Here is a 19,465-nt window from a genome sequence, read left to right on the forward strand (position 1 = left end):
CTGCCGAATTTGTTTGAGGGTTGTCACGATAAACTTGGCGACGACCGAAGCATTCATCCAGATCGAAAATGTGCAATATCAGAATAAAAGGGACTGTCGTAAGGTTCTCACTATTTGCAATTAATAAGAATATTTTCAAGTATTCCTTCGGTGTTCATCGCTTAATTATCAACACCATCTCTTTGCAAATTGCCCCTAGAAACAAAATCTTACACACGCACTGCAGGGAAAGTGCTAAAAAAGGGACACAGATCGCTCATGTCTCAGCGAATATTATCATTTTATTCGTAAGTATAGTTGTTTCTTCTGTAGTTTATTCGCTAAATGGAAGAGCCTTCAAGGTTTCTTTTTGAATTGTTACATCAAACTGCGTTCCATTGTTTACATCTTCGACTTCAAGTAAAACATACTAGATAGGCCAACATAATCAGCCCCTAAAGCAGTCAGAAAAAAAAGATCGGTCATGCACCAGGGGGGGGGGGGGGGGGGGGGGGAGATTGCCCCCCCCCTTGGACCCACCCCTGCCTCTTATGCCTTTACCTTTCCTAAAGCCAAACTGATCTTCATCTAATACGGCTTAATTTTTTTTTCCATTCTTCTGTATGTTATTCTTGTCGACAACTATTGCAATGCTCTTGCAACCTTGGGAATTGTGTGGATGATATTTTTCCGAAAGTCAGATGGTGTATCACCAGACTCATACATTCTACACACCAACATGAATACTCATTTTGTTGCCACTTCACCCAGTGATTTTAGTAATTGATTCTTCTATCTTAAGTCTTCCAAAGTTCTTTTCAATTCTTTTTCTAATACTGGATTCACTACCTCTTCTGCATCAACTTATGTTTCCTCTCCTAACAAGTAATAAGCCCCTGTATTTAACAGTGAAGTTCCCATTCCTCTCTTAATGTTGCCCAGTTGCTTTTTATTTCAAAGAATGTTGTTTTGACTTTTCTGTATGCTGTGTCAGTCCTTCCAACATTCATTTCTTTTTTGATTTCTTCACTTTTTCATGCAGCCATTTCATCTTAGCTTCCCCAAGCTTCCTATTTTTTCATTCCTATGTAACTTATATTTCTGTATTCCTGAATGTCCCTGAACATTCCTGTACTACTTTCTTTCGTCAATCAATTGAAGTATTTCTTCTATTTCCCAATGTTTCTTTGCAGTTACCTTCTTGGTACCTAGTTTCTCTTTTCAACTTCTGTGGCTGTCCTTTTTATTGATGTTCATTCCTCTTCAACTGAACTGCCTACTGAGTTGTTCCTTATCACAGTATCTGTACCATCAGAGAACTTCAAGCGTATCTTTCATTCCTTAGTACTTCTATACCCCACTTCCTTGTGCATTGATTCTTCCTGGATGGTCTCTCAAACTTCAGCCTGCTCTTCAACACAACTAAATTGTGATCTGAGTCTATATCTGCTTCTTGGTACATCTTACAATCCAATATTTGACTTCGGAATCTCTGCCTGACCTTCATGTATCTCCGGGTCTTTTCCTAATATACCTCCTCCTCTTGTGATTCTCAAACCGATTATTCGCTGTTACTAGCTGAAATTTATTGCAGAACTCAATTAGTCTTTTCTCATGTAGCCCTTTCTTCTACTCCTTCCCCTACAACCATTTTCCAATCCCCCATGACTATTAGGTTTCCGTCTCCCTTTACGTACTACGTTATCCATTCAGTATCCTCAATTCCTTCAATTTCAGCTTACAACTTCGGCATATTTACCTGATCTATCACTGTCAGAGTTGGTTTGATGTCGATTCTGACGAGAAAAATCCCATCACTCTCATTCCGAGAAAATACAAGTAGTCCATTGGCCATGCTGCAGGAGCCCTCTGATATCACAAATCTACTTCCTAGATCACAGTCACTTTCCAGCTTACTTCCTCCTCCCCCCCCCCTCCCCCCCTTCCCATAATACATTTTCATACCCCTGCCCTGAGAGCCTGTTTCCTAAGCCACCCTCCTGCCCACAATACACCTTTGAAGAAACTTTCACATCATGTTCTTCCCTAGTAATGAATTTCCAAAGATGTCACCAGTGGGTGTGCATTGTATCAAGGCAGACATGAAGCAGTTTATTTAATGCCTTGATGTCTAACAATCATCTTGTATCCATGTGATGCCTCACCAAGACAGAAAACATGAACCAGCCAAATTTGTTGCAACTCTCGCTCAATGGTGAACTAATGTTGCTTACATCTACCGTATTATTAAACATGCTAGGTTCCAAATTTCACACAGTCTAAATTAAAAGTGCCTCTAATCTGTTACCTAAACTTTAAGTCCAAAAGATCTGGTATGTAGGACATCTGCCAGATGTTACATTTTTAGGTCAGTTTGAATATTAGGCCCTCCCCTTTTTTTCTAGTTCCACCAACAAGCAGTGACTGGAGCCCCCTCAGTGACTGGCCCGACTGCACATTACGTGTCACCAAATACAATAAGTAAGTTGCCTTGATTCGGCAGTCTGCTCTTTTGGTTTTCACACACGTTTATTATATTTCTTCTCTCCTCTCTTTCTTATGTCACGGTTTCATACACTCAAGGATGGAATTTTACAATCCCGAATCGATTCATGGTTTGAATAAATAATTAGCACAAATGAGCAGATCTCTCTAAATTAATTATTAAACTTTAACTATTTATAATTCTCATTGTACTCTATGTAAATTCATAGTTACAAGAAAAACTTATGGCTGTTTTGGCCTATTCCTAAGTCTTTTCGGCACCCACAATTTCCCATGCCTAAGCCAGGCACGCTACCAGCATTGGCTCGCATAATGACATTTATGGTGACAAACCCAACAAATCATATTGTGTGACTTGATGCATGGGGCTGAATGCCCTTGAAAATTACATTATGTACAAGTTACCAATGTAGGTAGAGGTTGGCTGTCTGGCCTTTGCCAAATACTATGACTGAGTCTACACCTGACATACTGAACTACAAGAACACGAGATCTGTTCAAAAAATTCCAAAACATTCATAATTTCATGCCAATGGTGTGTTGGAGTGAATTGTGGTTGGCATTCCTGCAAACGCCTGTGTTTAATGTGTAACAGCTGGAGGTTTCATTGTTGTGTGTCCGTTAGTTATTGTTCAGCACTATTTTGAGAAGAAAATTGTATTGCATAGATTGCAAATTTCAAGGTGGCAGATATAGAGGAGCGACACGTCTGCGTAAAATTTTGCATGAAACTCGAGAAAACCTTTATAAAGAGACACAATATAATGCATGAAGCGTACATTGATGAGTGCTTAAGCCATATTCGGCGTTACAAATGATTTACACTGTTTAAAAATGGCCAGGCAGAAGTTAAAAATGACCCTAGTTCAGGACGCACTTTGATGTCTACCAACAATGCTCATGTCATAAATGTCAACAAAACTGTGCGTGCCGATCGAAGACCGACTGCCTGAGAGATTGCAGAAGAATGTAACATTTCAGTTGGATCATGACATGAAATCCTAACAAAGCATTTTGGAATGCATCGTGTTGCCACCAAGTTCGACCCTCAGCTCATGAGTCAAGACCAGAAAGACATTCGCTTCACAGTCTGTGAAGAACCTTTGGGTCGCACAAATGACAAAGAGATGTTCCTTAAGAGAATCATAACTGGTGATGAGTCATGGATCTACAATTATGATGATGAGACCAATCTTCACAATGGGTCAGGGAAGGTTCTCCAAGACCAAAAGCAGCTCGTCAGGTCAGGTCAAATGTTAAAGCTATGCTGGTAGATTTCTTTGACTTTGAAGGATTAGTTCATCATTAATTCATGCCACAGGGAAAAACTGTTAATAAATGATACTATCGGAATGTATTGCAATAGCTGCGATAAAATGTGAGAAGAAAATAGCCTGAAATGTGGCAAGACAATTCATGGCTCTTGTATCACGATAATGCACCTGCATGTTCATCCTTTTTTTTATTTCCTAAGTTGAAAACCACTTTGAAAGGAGGAAGATTTGCAACAACAGAAAAGATAAAAGAAAATTCGCAGATGGCACTTGTGCAGTCCAGCAAGAGGCGTACCAATCTTGCTTCCAGTAGTGGAAACGGCATTGGGAGCGGTGTATCAACAGTGGAGGAGAGTATTTCGAAGCAGACCATGCACAATTTTCGAACAAAGTTCTGGAATTTTTTGAACAGACATCAAACAAGTCTTCAAGGATACGAAGATACTAGCATGTACGGATCCCACAAGTGAAAATGAAGTGACTGTACTGCTACTCTCATATGTTTCTGTCCAAGCTGAATCACTGCTTGCAGTCTACTGCCATCATCATTTTTGATCCATCAGTCCCCAAACCATCCTGTTTGTCACCAAAATGTAACAGTGCAGAGGTAGAAACAATAAGCTACCCCATGTTGAAAAGTGGCAGCAGGTTGCTGGCAGACTCTGGCAATGGCGAGTGGTCCCATACAGATGGTGACAGAGTGTTGGCTGCCAGGGCATGAACTGTCATGCAGAGGTCTGTGGATCATGGCCTATCGGCAGCTGTGCTACCTTCATGGCTGCCTCAGTAGATCGCACTGCAACAACCAGCACACTGCAGACACTGTAACGTAGACCCACTATGCTCACAATAACGCTGTTTGGAACTGACCACACAGTAGGATGGTGATTGTGTGCCACCCTGAACCATTCAATAGTCAATGGTCTGTCTGACCATGTTGTGTACATAGTTCCGCGTAGTCAGCGCGTACACAACTTTCCCACTAGAGCGCGCCCCACTAAGCACAACAGTGCAGGTGCAGCGCTCGTCCGTCTCCGCACTATGAGATGGCACTGCCTTAGAGACGGACCAAATTCTGCTTCCACCGATCCACGTATTAATATGTAACGCAGCCAATGAGATTGCTGCTAATGTAGAACCTTTCTCCTTGCGGATCACACTCGTGCAGTGATACCTGAAAGCGCGAAGTATTATAACGAGTGTACAGACCTCCGATTAGTAAGTCTGCATTTGTCTGCACCAGACTGTACCAGTCTATAGTCAAGTTTCAGTCTGCGCCTAATAAGATTACCATATTCCTGTACATAGCCATGAAGATAAATGAATAGACACTTTGTCAAGTATCAGAGATATGTGAGAATAAGATTAACATACCAAGACCAAAGGAACTTCAGATTGTCAATAGCAAACAGCATCCAGAATCAAGTTACGTAATGTCTATGTTTTTTATTATTTTAGTAAATGTGTGTGAAAATTAATCAAGTTCTGTTTAAAGTTGGTCACCGTCAATCTGCTACTCTAAGCGTGCAAGTGGCATTTCTATCGTCTGACCTAATGGCAGAAGATAAACACACCACGATAAGACCACGAGACATATTGCTGACACTCGCCTACTTCGTTAGAGGGACAAGTCAAATAATCTGATGGTGTGTGTACCGAAGGTCTTACATTACGCATACCACAGACCATGATGCTAAAACATTAACAATAAAATTTACTGGCCAATGAGGCACTGATCATAGAAATAGTCACGTATTGCAGAATCATAAACAGTGGCTCAATTATAATATTCACGGAGATATTTTGGGAAGACTGCTGCGAATACATTTGTAAAGCAAACCGTGTTTATGGAAAATTTGACCCTTTCTTATAATTTTTTTCTATAAACAAGGGCTAAATTGAACAGAAGCATGGATAAGAGGTGGATAACTCCTATTATTGCAGTATCTTGTGCTAGGGGCAGAGAGCTCAATGTAATTCAGAGAAGAAGCAGTAGTGAAGACTTGAAACTCCATTACCACCAGCACTGTGAAATCCTCCAATGTGTCATTAAAATATCAAAACTCATGGACTATAATAATAATAAAACATGCTAAGAGTAAGACAAAATCTATCTGGAGCATTATTATAAAAGAAACAAATGAAAATAGTGATCCAAATGGTAAAGGACCCCTCAGAAAATATGGTGACACTTTCAAATCATTGGCTATCAAATTCTGCGATTACTTCCTCACAGTGGAAGCAAATACTACATCAGTTATAAGCAACCAAATACGGATCAATTAAATTTACTTGTGCAGACACTTGCCTCATTAACAGACATTAGTTTCAAAAAATTACAACCCCTAAGGATTATACAGAATTCATCAGGTCACTAAAAATAGTAATTGTACTGGCATTGAGGGTGTTTCAAGGAGACTATTAAAATCTTATGCTGACTTGATAGTATGCTGACTGATTTAATTGGGCAGAACTTGTTAACTGCCTCTCAGTTTCGCTTCTGCAAAGGATTCCCCACAGAAAAACCAATACAAGATCTCATAAATGCAGTTCTGCCAGACTTAAACAAGAAAATCTATTTTTGGCACATTCTGTCAGTGCCTTTGATTGTGTGGATCACAAATTCTATTTGGCAAACTAAAGTGTTGTGGAATTACTGGCATCACTCTTGCACGCTTTAAATCACCTTCATAAGAGAAAGCAGAAAGTCTCATTAACAGACTGTGCCTCAAGAATGAAACTAACTTCAGAATGGGAGAGTATAGTTGTTAGTGGAGTGCTATAAGGGTAAGTACTGGGTCCGCTATGGTTCTAACCTATATAAATGATCATTTTCCAACTGTAAAGGGCAATTCAAAAACTATTATTTGCTTATGATACAAGCATACTAATAAAGTATGCAAATTCAACTTTAGCAGACTGAGCTCAGATGTAACTGAATTGGTTCACAGCTTACAATTAAGTCTTGCTTTCACAAAGACTCACTAGAAGTAGACATTAATGGTCATACACTAAATTAAACTGCATAAAATTCCTTGGGTCCAGTAGAATAAGCAGTTAAAATGGTGCCAATACATAAATGAACTAATACAGAAGCCCATTTCAGCATGTTCTACTCACAGAAGTGTATCTCATTGTGGACCCAAAGAAAAGTGTGTTTGGTTATTGTGCATATTTTCACTCTTTGTTGTATCATACAGTTATCTTCTTGAACAGTGAACCTTAAGTAAATAAAGTATTTATTCAGCAGAAGCAGTCAGTAAGAATATTATCCAAAAGAGATAACCGTACATCTTGCAGAAGACTTTTTAAAGATTTTGGAATTCTTACACTCATTGACCAATACATTTACTCTGTAAAGGTGTACATTATTGATAATAAAAATCAGTTGCAACTGAACTGTAATTTATCGGAACTGAGTTATGTCATCTGGAGTGACAAAATTCAACAAGCTCCCATCTGATATAAAGGTAGAAAATCATACAGTACAAAGCATGTGTCCTCAACTTTTCTTGGTGCACAACTGGTGAGTTGCGAAAGGTGAATAAGGTTCAGTTTTTGACAAAATATTTTGTTAAAGCAGTCATAGTTTGTTAACCTTTAAGAAGTTCACAGTGACTGTAAGACTTAATACATACCATTGTGATGACTAGCATTCTTATATTTCACCAGCAGATAATTTTTATTCATTTGGAATTGCATATGAGCATTTGTGAGATTAAATGATCACTGTAAACCAATTTTAGAACTAATTTGTGCTGTCGAGTTAGATGAGTTTGGCCCTTCACCACCACATTGGTCATTTGCGTATGTTATAATTTTGAACAGAGAGGTCATTTATGAATGTTCTCTCTAAAGACAGGCTGACTCATTATATAGGATTCTGTTTTACAGCTTTACTGATCAGTTAAGGGAAACAACATATTGAAATTTAGTGCTGTTGTAAGAACTTATTTTTCTTGTAAATACAATACAGAAATAATATTTTTTATAAAGCTATTGAAGCTCTGTTGCTGTATTTTACCTACGTGGCAATATTATACTTTCTTCAAGGGCCTAAAATTGACAAATTATCTGGCATGCTGTCAATTTCTGAAATGATCCAGAGAAGAGCATTCTATCAAAATACTTATTATACGTTGAGGTGGTGAAAGTCACAGGAGACTTCCTAATATAGTTTCGGACCTCTTTTTGTCTGGCATAGTGCAGAAAATCAATGTAGCATGGACTGAACAAGTCGTTGGAAGTCCCCTGCAGAAATAATATTACATGCTGCTTCCTTAGCCATTATAATGGCAAAAGTGTTGCCAGTGCAGGATTTTGTGCACAAACCGACCTCTCTGTTATGTCCCATAAATGTTTGTTTGGATTCATCTCAGGTAATGTGAATGGTAAAATCGTTTTGCTTGAATTTTCCAGAATGTTATTCAAAGTAGTCACAAACAGTTGTGGCCTGGTGCATTGTCATGCATAAAAATTTCATTGTTGTTTGGGAACATGAAGTTCATGACTGGCTGCAGACGGCCTCGAAGTAGCCGAACATAATAATTTCCAGTTAGTGATTGGTACAATGTATATAAACACAGCCCACACCATTATGTGGCTAACAGCAGCTTGCACAGTGCCATATTGACAAGTTGGGTCCATGGCTTCATGGGTCTGAGCCACACTCGAACCCTACAATCAGCTCTTATCAATGGAAATTGGGATTCATCTGACCAGGCAATGTTTTTCGTCATCTAGGATCCAACCGATATGGTCATGAGCCCAGGAAAGGCACTGCAGGTGATGATATTCCATTGGCAAAGCACTTGCGTTGGTTGTCTGCTGCCATAGCTCGTTAACGCCCAATTTCACAGCACTGTCGTATGTCTCACCATTGATGTCTGTGGTTATTTCACACAGTGTTGCTCATCTGTTAGCACTGACAACTCTATGCAAATGTCGGTGCTCTCTGTCATTAAGTGAAGACCATCATCCATTGCATTATCTGTGATGAGAGGTAATGCATGAAATTTGGTATTCTTAGCACACTCTTGACAATATGGATCTCAGAATACCGACTCCCCAAATGATTTCTGAAATGGAATATCCCATAAGTCTAGCTCCAACTACCAGTCTGTGTTCAGAACCAGTTAATTCCCGTTGGCCATAATCAAATTGGAAACTTGCTCACATGAATCACCCTAGTACAAATGACAGTTCTGCCAATGTACTGCCCTTTTATACTTTGTTTACATGATACTACTGCCATCTATATATGATCATATAGCTGTCCCATGACTTTTTGTCACCTCAGTGTATATTGTACATTTTTAATACCAAGCTTCATCTTTTTAACAAATTTTTTGTATAATCAGGTATGGAACAGTATTGGCCTACTCTAAATTTACAATGAAACTTTCAACATTAAGTTTAGTAAATATTTTCATCATCAATAAATACAAACAGGAGAGCTTTACTACTCAATCACCAACAGCAAGTAGAAAAAAGGTGTGCCAAAATTGTATGGGAAGGATAAGAAGCTATGACTCACACTATCTTATGTCTGATGGGTCCTATTTTACTGTCAAGAGTGAGCTGTGGCAATTCATAGGACAAGCCCCAGTGAGCTGAAGATCTGCTACTCTTGTCTTAAAAGGACACACAAAGTTCATTGTCAAGTGAATCACTTCAGCTCTCTGTATTGTTATGCATGGCCTTCCATGTAAAAGAGCCGTTACTGTATAAATTTAAAAATCACAGATCAATGAGTTTATTTTGTCTAGATAATCATAATAATACTCTCCTTGCTGATAAACATTACTTTCATCTTGTGGATAGCCATAAATTACATGTTACTATTGCTTTGCACAGCAAACAGCAGTTTAACACAATGTTAATAACATATAAGGTCTGGGACATATATACTACTGAGTCATGGATCTATAGTTTGCATTCATGTGCCCACAACAGGAAACACATATGTTAAATGCTTTTTAATGTTATCACATTAATAATGCACCTTCATCATGTTTTATTCACAATGGTTCTTACACTTGTATGAAAAACACTAAAAGTGTGTCCTTCAATACTGTTTTGTAACAGGTTTTTTTTCCTGGTTAACTGTGACTATAATTACTTTGTAAACCTGTCAGTTGTAGCAATTTGTGGGGACATGAATTTAGAACGATCACAAGACTCAATCATTGGCAAAGCAGGTGACAGACTTCACTTATTTGATGTGGTATTGAAAAAGTGCAATAAGTTAATGATGGAGTTTGTTTACAAAACACGTATGACATCCATCCTAGAATATAGCTAATATTCCCAACATACAAGTATGCCAAATGCGACTAGTAAGGGTTGCTGAACATATACAACGAAGTAGTAGTGTGAATGGTCACAGGTTTTCTGGATATACAAAATTGTGTAACAGGTATGCTGAAAACCAGAACTAGGAGACACCAGAAGATACATTCTCCAAAAGCTTATAGTGGTTCATTGAACCACTTTTGGGAAGAATCTGGGAATATGCTGTAACCTCCGACATACTGATCCCATAAGGTTTGTAAAAACAAAATTAGACTAATTACAATGGGAATAGAAGCATTTCTTCTTCTTCTTCTTCTTCCCATGGTACACACATGTAGGGAAAAGGGAGAAACTGTAATACATGAAAGATCCAGTGGAAAGTACCCTCTTCCATGCACTTCATAGTGGTTTGCAAAGTATGGGTCAGATGTCTATTGAAAGAATTTACTGTAAAAGAGGCCTAATGAAAATGTCGAATTGATGGATACTGTCTTGCTCAGACTGGATGTTAATAGCAATTAACATACACATCAAAGGCAATACAGCCAAATAATTTACCGGTGTATGGGTGAATTTTACATGTTCAGCGGGCACAATATTCTGCCAACTGACCATGCTGACATCACAGTGCACCTAAAATGACAATGTGGTTGGTTGCCAAGATATTGTGTCCATTGGACACCAAGATGCAGCCAAATTATTTTGTCATGAATTAAACCACACTACACTGCAAAGTCAAAGAGTAACACATTTTAAAATGTATTTAACTAACTCTTTCCCACTGAGCCAAACTCAGCATGATACTCCTTAATCTGCATTCAACTTTAAAATACAAGTTACCTGCTGTCACCAAAGAAAGTGCTCTGTACCAGTTCTGATGTACTACTCCCATTACTAATACATAGGATTAAAACTTTGATGCTCTTCTTAACCCTTTCCTCCCTACCCGTTCCCCACATCTTGTGGCCTGTACTGTGATTACTTTTAAGCTAGTTGGGTAGCCTGTGCACTTTTGATCCAAGTTTTCAAATCACTTTGACCACTGTCACACACCATCACCACTGGTACTTTCATTATTTTATGAGATGCCTATGTTCATCAAGGTGGAGCTGTCTGTAAGATAAGTATTACCTAAAAGCTACTGACAGTGTACTGCTCACACCATTTCCAAAGCCCATGGACTGCTTTTCTTCCATCACCATTGGTCGACTTACCCATTACTGAGTGTTGTGACCTGATCACTTCATTCCTTTCTTGACTCTTAGATTAGAAGCCTCCAACCACACTGATCTTCAGCTCCTCTTAATATAATGAATAAAATGTAAAGATTTCGGCTGGTAGCCTTCTTAACTTGATCCAACCATCTACTTGCTGCTCTTCCTTGTGATCTTCTGCCTTCCGTTTTGCCTTGCAAGACTGTCTTTCCTAAATTATCCCCTTCTCTTCTCAAAATGTGCCAAAGGAGCTGGAAGCACCTCAGGTTGGGGCAATACGATAAACTTCCTGTGATGCTAGGTTCTCCTGTAAAGGAAGATTTGGCTCATCTTTCTGTCCATGATGTGTGTAACATCTTCCACCATCACATCGTGAAGGCATCAGTTCGGCTCTTGTCACTGGCTTTCACAGTCCATGTCTCACAGCCGTACCATGAAACAGGGACACCAATGACTCCACCAAGCACATCTTCGTTGTTTTGGATATTGCCCAGTTCTGTCACACCCTGAGTGAGTTTAACCACTATGGCTTGGTCACAGATGATATATCATTTTATTTCGTCTCATTGACCAGAGATCCTCAATCTACATGACCACTCTCTAACTCCACATCCTTTAAACAACCTGTGAGGTGAATTTGATCCAAACGATAGTAAAATGTCTGTCACTAAACATAGTCATTGAATCTATACTACACAAATATGGAGCAGTGTTGCCCATTCTGTCAATGCACTTAATATTAAGTAGTAGTAATTACAGACACAGCGCACATATATATAAAAAAAAATGTATCTTGAGTAATATTCATGATGCAAGCAAGGATGGACCTAGACATTGCATAGGATGTGCAGGTGACGTAATACTGCTTTTGGTGTTGAAAGAATATTTGTCGCAAGGCATATGTATCACAACAGCACAACTAAAAATATAGTTGTTTAAAATAACTCAATTGCATTGGTTTCTCACAAACTAAGTTGTCATTTAAATGTGCACTCAAGAACACAGTGCAGCTCACTGTTCCAAGTAGCCTTACAAAATTCTTATAAGTGAGAGAAAATAGTATTATTTTCACGTGACACATTAAGAAGTACAACTGTTGTGTAGGCAGCTGCAGTTATAATATTTGTTTCACGCTATGCAGTGTCAATTTGTTTGTAACAGCCAGCAAAATTTTTTCTTAACTTTCTACTAGTTTCAGATGATAAAATACACATTATGGACTTCTTAGTTAAATGGTTTCCATACATCAATTTCTAACAAAATGTTATTTTTGCAGCATTGAAAGGATGCACATTATCATGGTTAAAGATTGTCAGTCAGAATATGTGTACCACCAATTTTTCAGAGGTACTTGTACCTTGTGAATTTTAAAACTAAAAGAAATTTTTATGCAAATTAAAATATAATTTTTATTCAACATTAAGGTAGGCCTATTCATGTGAATCTTTAAGTTGCACGTTTCTTTGAGTTTAATAACAAATCAGTTCGCACCAAAGCATAATGCATTACTTTCATTTTTTTAATGTGTATATATACAAGCCAAGGATGGGAACAAAATAGTTAAGACACTGCAATTTTTTGTTCTAATGTTACCAGCTTCAAAAATAAATAAAAATTTTCATTTCTACTATTACAGTGAAAGGATTCAGAAATTTCTATTTTACATTATTTATCTCTCTCACACACACACCCATGTTAATGTTTTCCTTTTATTAAATTTCTATAAGAAAAAGGAATAGGCTAAAAGCTTCACAATGATTTTGCTTTTCAGCCTAATTAACTAATTTCTCATTTTCAATTAACCTATTTGTGTATTTCTTACTTTATTTCAGAGTTGTGCTTCATCCAAGGTGGAATATGGAAAGACTGCAATACTACTCTGCTTTTCCATTTCTTTAGTTTTTCAAATGTCAGAACCCAGTTCACTGAAGTTTTCTATCTTTAGCTTTCCTGTTTTACAAAATCCTCTCTACAGCTCAATATCAACAATGCAAGTCATGGGAGGTGCCATTTTCTCAAAATAACACCTGGTGATTTAAAAAACACACCACTTACATAATGTACAGATTTTATTTTCATTAATAAATTGATCACAATGAACAAAAGTCATGGTCTTCTGACAAGTAAATACATTGGCTACAATGCTTAAGGATATTTACTATAACTGGAGTAGATCTTCTGAAATAAATTAGCTACCTATTTACAGGTCCATTCTCACTCCATCTGCACTGTACCTGAAAAAGAAATGTATTATGGAAAATGTGTACTTTTCAGCACTTTTTTTATATGTATAGGATCCTCAGTTTGCTGATAAATCAGTGTCAGATACCATAATTCAGAGTTACATGATCAAGTAAATCATTGTAAAGTAGCCACATTACCCAATACAAAAAGTATTTTCTGCTCTTGCTCTCTATTTCCACTATTACTGGAATATATTCTGCACAAATCATTTTATCTGAACAAACAGGAGGAAACTGCACAATACTAAACTGACAGATTTAATCACAAACGATGACCTTCGTGACTCTCAAAAAATATTTCAACATTAATTGATCTATTAGAATCCACATCAAAATTTTACTTTCTGTACAAAGTAATTGCTTGTTTGTTACTTGAATTCTACAGAATGAGCAACAATAGGCTAAGATGATCTCTATCAAGCAATGTAATAAAGCTTTGTAAGACAATTAATAACAGCCAGGCTTTTTTCAATAATATTTTGTTATCTTTTTCTGTACAGTCCCTGTACACAATTTTTAGAATTCATTCTGGTCAGATGCATGGTATGCCAATACAAAATGCATTTCAACTCTAAATACAAAGACAGCAATCAGAATCTCTGATGGGCCAAAAATTCTTTTTAAAACTAATGGTAGTCTACAAGTAGAATTATGGCTATCAGTGATAGTACACCTGATGAGTCAGCATCTCTACAGTTGAGCTTTTCCATGTTCATAAAAAAAATCAAGTGAAAATAAAATTAATTTAGCATATGCAAACAGGAACTAGTGAATTTAACTGAAGTAGCTATTCAGCACAGAAAAACTTACCTCTACAATGTGCAATTACACACGCAGCCAGTACATTGATGACCTGATTCTGTTGTAGTCTGGGAGATTTTCAATTGGTCCAACAGCAGCCAGTGCTGGGCAGTGATCATATATATACTTCATTCCAACATCTCTTACATTTTTTGCTGTTACAGATTCAATTCTAGCAATCAATTCATGAGTTGGGATCCTTCTGTTATAGAAAAGCATCTGCCTTCCTATGTCTTCACAAACAGGCGTTGACCCGTCAAGCTGTAAAAGCATATTTGTCTTCAACATGTTACGAGCACGTTCCACCTCTGACTCTGTTACTTCTGTACATATACGCATCCATTCAGTTTGAATATTGTACATCATATCTTCACATTTCAGTGGGTCACACACAAAATAAATGCCCCAAAGACCTGTGTCTTTGTAGCAAGTGTTAAATGACTGGAAAGTATGTGCTAGGTTATCTTGTGCTGCAGCTGCTGCTAAGCGTGATGAATTGTTGACTCCAGCTCCTTGTGTTCTTGTCCATGCACCAATTAAGGTATTAGCGACCATCAATGGAATGTTGTCTGCGTCTGCCCATCCACAACCCTCTACAGCAATTGCAACATGTGCAAGTGGGATTGAATCATCCCTCACACGGATCTCAGAGCCAGTAAACCTGCATGGAGTTGGAATGGGAATTTCGTCACTGTAAGAGCCACTAAGGCTGCTAAAATTTTTCTCCGTCAATTTTACTAAATCGTCATGCTTTATTGCACCTGCACCAGCCATAACCATCCTTGGGGGCTTGTAATGGGTTTTAATAAAGTCTGATAAATCTTGGCGAGATATAGATTTGATGTTTTTCGTAGGGCCCAGAATTGTTCTGCCCAGTGCTGTACCCTGATACGCTGTTGCATGTAAGTGATCAAACACTACTTCCTGCAAATTTGTTTCCACTTCTTGCATTTCACGGAGAATAACATCTCTCTCCCTCTCAATCTCTTGTTCTCCCAGCCGGGAATTCAATATGATATCAGAAAGTATTTCAACACATTTTGGAATATCCTCTGCTAGACACTTTGCGTAAAAAACAGTTTGTTCACGGGAGGTGTATGCGTTAAGGTGGGCACCCATATTCTCAATCTCAAGTTCTAAATCCGTCTGGGATCTTTTCGATGTGCCTTTAAATGCCATATGCTCCAAAAAGTGAGCTACACCATTCGTACTGTCTGTCTCATAACGCGATCCCGCATCAATCCACAAACCGACTGTAGCGGTTAAACCACCACTATCTTCTGTTGCAACACGGAAGCCGTTGTCCAACGTGGTGCACCGCGTTGGTGGTCCATTTATTATTACCTGCTCGAATGATGGTGCAGCGAGTGTTGATCTCCATCTCTTGCTTACTTCAGTTAAATTGCTTTTGTTCCGTAGCACAGCACTCAACCTTAGCAGACGGGTCGCCATTTTGTGAAGGTCGAACTCACTGCCTTGTAATTAGAGTATCCACATAGAAGCTATTTATACACGCTCGTAAGATTCAGAAGTTGGCAATACAATATTTGTTTTCGTAGCATCCACCACTCTTTTCACAGTTCTAAAAAATGTATATAAGTTTTTTCCACATTCTACAATAATTCAGGCTTGATATATTTAAAACATATTCTGAGGTGGTAATAAGTGACGGCAACAAACAAAATAGTGCAGAAAATTTGTTTATTTGGTTAATTTAATCCTTAAAATTTATGGTTATGTTGCCTAATAAATGCCAAACGCAATCTTGTGTTGAAATTTTACATAGATTGCGAATGAACAGCATTTCAGAGATACTACTCTGATTTCTCAGCAGTGTCAAAGCAAGGCTGCTAGAAGAATTTGCTGTGGCAGCAAATCCAGAAGGCGGTGCCAATCAAGTCTGAGAGTTCGTGAGACAACGCCATTTTACGTGGTTAAGAGTGTTGATTTCATGTGGTTTTCGTAAACTTGTGGGCGATGTCAGTGTTCGTGGAGTAGTGTTTTCAAGGAATGGACTGTTACCTGAATTTATTATACGTGCATATGGTAAGGCATGTGTCCTGAGTGCAGTAAGTTAAGAAAACAATGTTTGACACTTAGTGAGTTTACTAGATGCATGATACTAAATTTAAAAGACTGGTAAAGCATTGTAGTGTACCTGGGTCACTTGCGACTTGGGAATTTATAAAGCAGCAAGTTACAGTGAGGAAGTTTCTGTTTACAATAACTAATAGATATGAGGTTATCAGCTTTTCAGCTGTTTGCCTCAGACGAGAGAAATACTCGCAGTATGGTACGCTATTAGATTCTTATTCTGTGCCTAATACCAGGAAATAAATTCAGTAATATGAAAGAGATTTCCGTGCGGAACGAATCGTTCGTGCTGCTATTTTTTTATTCTTGCATTTTATCATCACAGTGAACCTGTCACTTTTAGTGAAACTGGGTTCGGTGTAAAGAAACACGTAGTTCGTTGACATTGAAATTGTTTATTTTTACGTGTTACAGCATGGATGTTTGTTAGGTGGCTGATCAGGCGGTGTGTAATTGAGTTTCAAGAAACTTGTATTGTGTAGACCTACAGATTAGTTTCCTGAAAGAAACTTAGTCTCTAACATGAAGAAATTATGTGCTGTCTGAAGTGTAATTAATAGTGAACAGACACTGAAGTTTCTATAGTTAGAAACGTGGCAAGGGGGAGCATTTGCCGAGTCTAGTTCAGTATAGATCAGTCAATAATACATCTTTCAGCTGTAATGCGAACCTTAAAGATAGGATCATGCTGTAAATGAAACGCTAGTCATTACGGATGTAACGAAACTGTATAATGCCCTGGGTCAACATAAACTCGCAGGCGCATATATACCATGAAGGAGACACAATTTTGATATTAGAACCACATTCCTCCATGCAATACTGATCTTCTGGTTGCTTATCTAGCTAAAATACGCAAGGTACTGAAAGGTTTTGCTGGCATGGATGTCAGAAAGGCTTCGATGTTATGTAAAATGTTCAAACTGCTTTCCCGTATGCACCACTTCGTCATTATTAATCATGAATGGAAGACCTGCATGTTTGTTCTAAGGCTATGCAGTATAAAGCCTGCGTATGAGAGTTTTGTAGTACTAGAATTGGTGTAAGCCTTTTGTAAAGTAAAAAAAAAATCCGTGTTTATGTTTTAACGTCATGAAATGGCTGTAATTGACCTGCGGTTGACTCCGCATCTTCGGTGTGTATAATTCATTTCTTTCAGTCAGTACAGTGTTATCTGCATAGATAAACAAATCCAATATAAAGGTTGACAGATGTCAAACCTAAGGGTAGTATCAAACACTGCAAACTTTTTTTTATAAACTGAGCTATATATTTCTTCATGACAGTACCATTCGTGTTACAGAGAATTCTGTGTAGTCGATAAATCGTGCGCGAACTTTAGATGATGTGAAGTATCAGCAGACCACACTTAAATGTGACAAAGCTGCATAGGCACGCCCCATTATAGCTCAGTAATGGGTGCTTTTATGTAAAGAAATAAATATTATTGTTACCTTATGTTGTAGACTAGTGTCTCGTCAATAGGGCAATTCTAATTTGTGGCAAATGATTTGTGGTTTTTGAGATTGATTGTGGTTTGTTGTACTGAGAGCGGATAATGTTCTTCGAGAAGTGTCAATCAACTTTTTCTGCGTCTATTTCAGTGTCTGCTCCTGATAGTCGTTACGCCAAGACTGTGGTTGCATACCTGTTTATGGATACCCTTGGCTTCCTGTAACCCATGTTTTGTCTCGCAGAAAGTGATCGCCGAAGCGTAAGAAGAGGATACTGTGGTTTTTTTAGGGTACCATATAGTCATTAACATCAAATGATTTAGAGAAACGGGAAATTCTCACCAGGACCTGTTTCTTCCCGACACGATACCCTTTATCCCTCTACGATTTACTCCACTCAATCTGAATTAGATTGAGTGCCAGTACGTAGAGGGTTTCGGCATGCCTTACGATACACTCCAAAGTCATGTTGTTTAATCATTTTGGTTTGTCAGTGGAACATTTTGGCTACGTTATTAGATGTCAAGAGATGTATTACGAAAAATATAATTGCATAAAAATGGAAAGAAAATTGTATAAAGGAAAATGTTGTATATGACAAGCACAGCCTACAAGTATGTGGAAGTGTAGTCTCTTCAAAGAAAAGATTCCGGGATTTGATCCCTACCGTTCAGATGGTCATTTGTTTTGATCAAAATTAATTCCGTAGCATCTTGACCCCGGCATCATGTTCCTTTCTTCCGTTTCACATTCGGAAACAAAAGCAACAGATAAGTGAATTGACTGACACTTCACAAACAGGAAACATGACAAGTGTTATCACTATTTAAGGATGTAGTTTACGAAATTTCAGACCACAACACCAAGACCGCTGTGTTAGGCTGACTGTTAGTCTGTTCTGTTCATACTTAAATTTTCCTATGCTGTGGAAACTGCCTTGTTTTCCCAAGACGACGTAGTTAATCGCTCGATCTCTTGAGGGCACAAGCAGAACTGGAGCACAATGTACGAAAGACGAGGTCCACACTTAGCCTTGAGGCTGGATGCACATTCTACGAATGTAATAGCAAAGTACGTACTATTGAAAGGAATATTTTCCGTTAACGTACCAGTATTCGAACGCGCCAAGACTTGCTAGAACACCTACGCGATTATCAGAGTAGCGGGCCTCTGCTGCCAACTGCTATAAAACTGTTTCACATGGATCAGCAACGCCCTTGCTCATATGCCTCAGACAAGAACTTGGCGGGTATTTACAGCGTACATTCCAGGAAGTGTCTGTCTCGTCAACCGACGTTGCTAACATCCTATCTAATGTGAACTGTAGATGTGGAAGAATTTTATACTTCGCGCGTTTCTTTTGTAGGTTAAGAAGTGTGGGAATCACGAAAATTTTCAGTGATTTTAGGACCATTCCTAAAGAGCATAGATGGACTGCTATTGGATGACAGGCATTTTTTTCAGCTTCTGGGTGAAGATTGTGCGTCAGCGACTGGCGTTAAATTTCCCACACTCTGCTGTCATATGGAGTGAGAACACATGACTCTGCTGATTCGTCCGTAGTTTGAGAGCGTTAATGTCTTACGTCCATGACCTGTTTTTCCAAA

At 38.3% G+C, this 19,465-nt stretch overlaps 2 protein-coding genes across 3 annotated transcripts in view; one reads left to right on the forward strand and one right to left on the reverse strand.

Annotated features, from left to right (window-relative positions):
• Positions 1-13,317: 13,317 nt before the first annotated feature.
• LOC126458123 (mitochondrial-processing peptidase subunit beta) lies at positions 13,318-15,800 on the reverse strand. Its single transcript, XM_050094953.1, has 2 exons — positions 14,320-15,800; positions 13,318-13,500 (listed from the first exon to the last, which is right to left on the reverse strand). The coding sequence occupies exon 1, from the start codon at positions 15,760-15,762 to the stop codon at positions 14,335-14,337; it is 1,428 nt and encodes a 475-aa protein (XP_049950910.1). The 5' UTR covers positions 15,763-15,800; the 3' UTR covers positions 13,318-13,500; positions 14,320-14,334.
• A 393-nt stretch (positions 15,801-16,193) lies between these two features.
• Positions 16,194-19,465, forward strand: part of LOC126458124 (wiskott-Aldrich syndrome protein family member 3) — a 270,241-nt gene continuing 266,969 nt past the window's right edge. For both annotated transcript variants that reach the window (XM_050094956.1, XM_050094955.1), the window contains exon 1: positions 16,194-16,356. The gene's annotated coding sequence lies outside the window, so the exon portion shown is untranslated. The remainder of the gene's footprint in view (positions 16,357-19,465) is intronic.

The sequence above is a fragment of the Schistocerca serialis genome, chromosome 2 (assembly GCF_023864345.2).
Source record: "Schistocerca serialis cubense isolate TAMUIC-IGC-003099 chromosome 2, iqSchSeri2.2, whole genome shotgun sequence".
Lineage (NCBI taxonomy): Eukaryota > Metazoa > Arthropoda > Insecta > Orthoptera > Acrididae > Schistocerca > Schistocerca serialis.

What these genes read in the sequence shown, in the direction of transcription:
- LOC126458123 (XM_050094953.1), bottom strand. Translation starts at nt 15,762, where the DNA reads ATGGCGACCCGTCTGCTAAGGTTGAGTGCTGTGCTACGGAACAAAAGC.